Source organism: Copadichromis virginalis, linkage group LG4 (genome assembly GCF_057382275.1).
Source record: "Copadichromis virginalis isolate Kocher_CV1m ecotype Utaka linkage group LG4, C_Virginalis_male_GT1.1, whole genome shotgun sequence".
Taxonomy (NCBI): domain Eukaryota; kingdom Metazoa; phylum Chordata; class Actinopteri; order Cichliformes; family Cichlidae; genus Copadichromis; species Copadichromis virginalis.
Window position 1 is genome coordinate 23,203,558 of NC_140621.1, and position 6,599 is coordinate 23,210,156.

General features: G+C 40.4%; 1 protein-coding gene across 1 annotated transcript; it reads right to left on the reverse strand.

Annotated features, from left to right (window-relative positions):
* Positions 1–639: 639 nt before the first annotated feature.
* Positions 640–4,574, reverse strand: LOC146711437 (transcription factor Sox-9-like). The gene is made up of 3 exons (XM_085454284.1): positions 3,786–4,574; positions 3,189–3,436; positions 640–2,867 (listed from the first exon to the last, which is right to left on the reverse strand). The coding sequence occupies exons 1-3, from the start codon at positions 4,211–4,213 to the stop codon at positions 2,098–2,100; spliced, it is 1,446 nt and encodes a 481-aa protein (XP_085310410.1). The 5' UTR covers positions 4,214–4,574; the 3' UTR covers positions 640–2,097.
* Positions 4,575–6,599: the final 2,025 nt, after the last annotated feature.

Below are 6,599 nucleotides of genomic sequence, written 5' to 3' on the forward strand. Positions count from 1 at the left end.
TGTGTTTACACTGTCACTGATTTATTAAGGTCAGCCGTGCTCCAATGTTACGAGGCCAGTAATGACTAAAAAATATTCAGTGTTTAGTTTGTTTCTTCAAGCCGTTGAGTATACAGGCGAGGGGGGCTGGGGGTGGACATACATCTTGGCAGTAGTCCATGGTAATAATGGACCTGTGACCTCACGGTCTGAGAAGGGAGAAGTGTCGATGTGCAGCGTTACCAAACTACTGCTGTTGGTGGATGACAAGCTGGTTCCAAGTAATGCAGAAATTAAATTATCTGTGCAATCTATTATCCCCCCCCCCCCCCCCCCCTTTTCTGTTCCAAGGTAATTCAGACTCATCCAGTGGCATCGCCAATCTGCTGATCTCATGTCAGCACCTTTTTGTAACTGGTTTGATGGGGATGTCTCTTCTCACATCAACTGAACTAAATCCTTTTTTTTAAAAATACCACCTATTGTTGTTCTCCATCTCCAGTGATGACTAGATGCCTTTTTCCATAACTACTTATTGCACACCGTATTAAGGTACCCGTACTGCCAGAGTGCCCCCGAAACTCTCAGATGTGTTGGTGAGAAATGCTGACAGATGGAAACCACGAGCAGCGCTGTACAAAAACACAGGACGAGACAAGACGTTTTGCTGTTTTGCTTTTATTGCAAACAAATATAATACAAAAGATAAGCTTTTAAGAAAATGCCATGTTTACCTAGGGAAACTGCATTAAGAAGATGACAAAATGGGAACTAATGAGACAGAATATAAAATGGGGAACACAATGTTTTTGATAAACAAACAAACAAACAAAAAACATGTTGATTCCAGCAAATTCTTTACAAAACGGCTGCTTTTATATTCATTTAGACATTTGTTAGAAATAGAGTGACAAAAGGAAAGACTTCCAGTTTTTCTTTTTACTTACTCGTGTAATTATAAGTATTCTGTACATAACTAGATCATGAATAAAAGAAACTTTTATAAGGAAAACATTTACAAATGATAAATAAACAAATTTGTACCACATATGACAGCAACCTATTTCTCCTCAGCTAGCTGCTGCTGAATTAAAACGACAATTGCAAATAGTTATTTTCAAATAAAATTAATGCTAAAGAATAAATTAAGACAAGGGTTAGGAAAAGAAAGTTGAGGCAGAAGGCTTGATAGAAACACACCGGACTCAGACTTGATGGTTGGTGAGAATAATGGGGTCAAAGGTCACTTCTTGTATCTCATCAAGCAGGAAGTCAGAACTATGCTGTAGTTTTCACACTGCAATTCAAAGTGGACGAAGCCTCACTGCCGTAGCTCTTGAGGCACCAATGGTTTCAAGGCAAAAAAACAAAACGAAAACAAAACAAAGCAAGCATTGCTGTTACAGCTAGCAACACAGTAAGGCCCTTAGGAGAATTACATGGCACCTGCTATAGCGTTTCCAACACAATAAACTTGAGCTAAAGCAAACAAGAAGTAGAATATTTGACTAATTCACTGATGACACGGTCATATCATGGCCAAAAATTCTCATCTATTTCAAACGTGCGTCGCTCAATCCTTGCATCTCATTGGAATTACATTAAAATATGTACAGTACAAAAGTTCAAAGCAGAATATAGGCTATTATGAGACGGCAGTGTCAGTAAACGGTTTCTTACTTCCTGTACAAAAATACATTAGTCAGAAGTAAGGCCACTGAAGGGTGTTTTTACCCGGCATTCCTGCTCTGTTACGTTTGTTAAACCTTCAAATCGTGACGACGAGGGTGCTGATGACACTGAATATGATAGTAATGACAAGAGCAGAACACATACACAGTACATACTAATATATTTATAGCCAGTATGTCCTCACAGAGGATTTAACTTTTTTTAAAACATTATATCTAAAAAAATATAATCACAATTCAAACCAATACAAAAGGCACTGTTGTGAGCCAATCCAAAGATGTGTTTTTTCAGAACCTTAAAAAAAAAAAGTTCTTGTCATGTTTTTCTGTTGGCAATGAAAGGTGTGTGACGTAACGGTGCAAAGGCCACCGAGCAGAAAGAAGTCTGGGATATATGTGTTATATAGTCAGTGCTCAGACTGCCTCCTCAGGGCCTGGAAAGTTGTGTGTAAATGGGCTGCTCCCAGTGCTGCGGACTGTGGGTCTGCGGCACAGAGGGCACCCCGGTGGTGTCAGCAATTGGGGTGTACATCGGCCTCTGAGTGGGGCTCACGTAACTAAAGGTGGAGTACAAGCTTGAGCCTTGGCCAGCTGCGTGGCTGTAGTAGGAGTTGGCACCACTTTGGTGGTCTGAATAGTCATATTGTGATCTGGTGATGGAGGGGTAAGAATTGGTGCTGTAGTGCTGGAGGTTGAAGGACCCATAGGTGACATGCTGTGGGGAGCCCTGCTGCTCACTGTAGTGGCTGGGGCTCAGCTGCTCCGTCTTAATCTGGGTGGTTCTCTGTTGACCCTGCTGGCTTTGCTCTCCTCCTCCACCCAGAGTGGTCAGAGAGAGCTGCTGTTGCTGCTGCTGCTGCTGCTTGGACATCCAGGCGTGGGCTCCAACACTAGCTTGCTGGCTGACAGAGGAGCTGTTGATAGGGTAGCCGCTGCTGTAGCCAGCCTGCGCTGCACCATTCACCCCAGCATGGCTGTGTGGTGGCAGGTACTGATCAAACTCATCAACATCGAAGCTTCCTATATTGGAGATGACATCAGTGCTCAGCTCACCGATGTCCACAGCTCCAAAATCAATGTTGAGCTGGCGGCTAGTGCCCTCCTGCATGGGCCGCCCCTCACGTTTCAGATCAGCTTTGCTGGAGGGAAGGTCTGTCTTCGGGGTGGTTGGGGGTGTTGGTGGACCCTGTGACTGACCTAGTGAGACAAAGGCAAAGTTAGACATTTGTTTAGCATAACATTTTTGTTAAAAAAGTTTGAATTTAAGAACATGTTTCCCACATGAGATATAAAAGCTTAACTGTACATGCCTCCAGGAGAGGTTTATTGTAACTACAGGCAGGTGTATTTGCATGATGGCTTGTAAAACCTAATAATCATTAACTACTAATCATTAACAGTTCTCCAGTTAAGGCCCTGAGGGCTTCTAAAAAATATATTTTTAATCCAAACCGGAACTTTTGAAAAAACATAAACATTACAGAAAATATATTTGCTTTTTATTTCTTGTTCCCTCACCTGAGTGCTCTCCCGGAGAGTGCACCTCGCCCATACTTGAAGCCGGAGAGTCGGCCTGCTGCAACGCCTTGAAAATGGCATTTGGAGAGATATGAGTTTGGTCGTTGTCCTCCGGTTCGCTTTGCCCATTCTTGACAGACTTTCTCCGCCTTGGCTGATATTTGTAGTCGGGGTGATCCTTCTTATGTTGCACTCGCAAACGCTCAGCCTCCTCCACAAACGGGCGCTTCTCTACCTCATTGAGCAATCTGAAAATAGCACACGGAATTGTACAAACTTGTTAAACTGCGCTTGGTAAACAGTTGCAGAAGCTAAGCACACTGATTCAATCTGTGCAGTTGGTAATTAGCATTGATCATTACAAAAAAGAAGAAAAAAAAGTTAGCATCGTAATTCTTTAGAAGTCATTGTATGCATAACAATGAACTTAAAATACTCATAAAATCAAAAGCATAGGTGAGTAAAAGCATTCAAACCAAAATACTGCAAAGCTAAACTTGAAAGAGCAGGAATCTATACGTTAATAAATAATGTGCCGCGCACAGCGGCGCGTAAAAGTGCATTGTAAAAGTGAACGATAAACTAAAGCGAGCCTACCTCCAAAGTTTGCCCAGGGTTTTGCTGAGTTCTGCGTTGTGCAGGTGTGGGTATTGATCGGCCAACTTTCTCCGTGCAGCTTGAGCCCACACCATGAACGCGTTCATGGGTCTTTTGACGTGGGGTTTGCTTTTACTCGAGCCGTTGACGCGCACCGGCATAGGCACGAGCGTCCAGTCGTAACCCTTCAACACCTGAGACACCGCGTCTCTGATACACACGGGAAACTTTTCCTCTTCGGTTTCCTTCTTATAGTCTTGACCCATGAGGAGGTGGTTGTCGGACGGACGAGTGTTTTCAGTGTCCGAACCCGACCCGGACGGACAAGGCGAGCCCGCGGAATCCTCAGACATGCTTGGGCTGGGAGCGTCAGAGTGACACTTCTCCTGTTCTTCTGTCATCTTCAGGTAAGGGTCGAGGAGATTCATGCGAAAAAATTAAAGAACAGCTTCTCGCAGTTAAAAAAAATAATTAAAAAAATAGGAGGAAAAATCCTTCTTTCTATATCCAGGTGATATGCCCCAAAGCTGCAGTGTCAGCTTGCCGGGGGCAAACTTTAAAATGAAAAAATAAAAATAAACAAAAAAATAAGAAAAAATAAGTAAATATGGAAATATTTCTGTTCCGCTGAATGCTCACAATTTCGCAGAGAAGAAAACCATCTGTAAGTGGTCGCTTTTGAATACTTAGCTTCGAAACTGTGACTTTGAAGACAAACGTGAGAGAACTGCTGTTGCAGGATTGCTGAAGAGTCTATAGACACGGGAGGCGATGCCTGGATTTATGTTTTAACGGCAAGGAAATGATTGGGGGAAACTTTTTTAGTAGGCGGGACGTAATTTGACTCTGCTCCAGAGCAGTCTTGCAGTCAACAACTGAAAACTCAGCTCAAGTTAGGAAAACGTGTTTTTCCCCTCTTATTGTCTTTCATTTCATTTCAACTTTGTAACTTTGTAACTTTTAAAAGAGCATGCTTATGATATAAACTGATTTAGTTACTCGTACATTAAAATCAGATAAGATGAACTTCCTTTTTATGGTAACAGGCACAAAACCCGCCCCATCTTTAATAAAGGTATGATTGTCATTAAAACTCTTGTATTTTTCTTTTTTAAAAACTTGATTATAAAATCAAGTTTGTTTTTGTTTCTTTACTGAAGTCATACTTACAAATCTTCAACTTTTCTTTAACTTCTTCTTCTTAGATTTATTTTAATACATTTGTTGGTGGAATGTAGATTTGGGATGTTGCAGTTTTAATCCTTTGCTCTACCAACTAAGTTTATCCTTGTGTTTCTGCTATTTTTCTATGATAAATATTCAGCGGTGTGAGTAATTTACAGGAAATAAGTAAAACATTTTATTTATTTATATTTTATAAATACAGGGTCAGTTACGTTAAATCAGAGCTGAGGAACCGATGAAGAGTAGAGCTGATGTTTATGGGTCTTTGAATACAGGGAGGCTGTTATTGTCAAAAACTAGTGCTGCACAGAGACAGCTCTGCCAGTGAGTCCCTGCAGAGCTGCTCCGGAGCGGCAGCCTTCAGTCATCTCAGCTCCCTGCACAGTGCACATTGACCAACAGGGGGAGACAGCAGTCCAGAAACTTGAGAGGAAGCCGTGGATTTGTGGCGGTGCTGCAATGATTAAAACAAATCAGGAGGGTATTTAATTTTTCTTTTCTTTTAATAATTTAAATGTAATCGCCAGTTAAAAATTGTAGCTTCCTATCTGTGGACAATTAGTGGTCCAAACAGGTTGACCGCTCACCCTCATGTTTTCCCCTAAACAAACTCAACAAGTGACATCACTGGTGGTTATTTCTAACGTCATTTAGACAGACTTTCAGTATTATTTGAGTGAGGTAGGTTAGCTTTGGATTTAGAATTGGACGGGTGATTTGTCTTAAGAACTTACACGCAGGTTATATTTAAAAAAAAAAAGTTTTGTCACTCTCTACATATTTAGACTCTAACTTCTACTAATAGTAGATGTACTGTCTTTAAAAAAATCAGAATGCATAAAACATTCATTGATTTTGTTTATACATTTCACAGATTCAAAGTGAGGGCAACTTATTTTTTTATAAAAAAGAGTGCATGAAAAACATGTCACAATGGCAAAATCTACTTTTCTGGATTTCCTCCAACACTTGTTTTCCTGTGGACAAAGGACACTTTGTTCAGAGTTCAGTCCCTCTAATCCATGTATTCAATTTTAGAAATGAAATCCAACTGTAAGTTATGAGATCACATGGAGACACAGAAAGGGACTGAAAGCTTCCCATTTTTATCAAAACTTTATGATTTGGATTTCTATTAGTGAACGTTTACAAATGCCACTGTGAGAAGTCTCAAAATCTTTGCTGTTAATACATGTTGATATAGCTTTAATGTTGCTTAAATAGAGAATATTTGTCATGGTATGGTGTAGTCAAAATATGTGTTTTAAACATGTACATAAACTATTTTACACATGTTGATTAATCTCTATATATTTTAAAGAACTCCTTTCCCCCCATTTAAGTGTTCTCTTTTAAAGGTAAAGGTCTATTGTTTCCCGTCTTGTTCCCATGATTTTCATTACATTTATTTTAATTCCCTTCTCATTGTGCTCCTTGCCTTCTTGGTCGACCAGATGTTGTGGCAGACGGCCCTTACAGCTTCCCTTCATATAACTAGATGACATAGATTCAAATGTAAAAAAGGCTGTTGGAGAGAAATACAAGCAGTAGAGGAACATAGTAGAGGTTTGTTGTTTTTCCTTTAATACATAATCTCATTAGAAACTGAATATTTGATCTAATTTACAG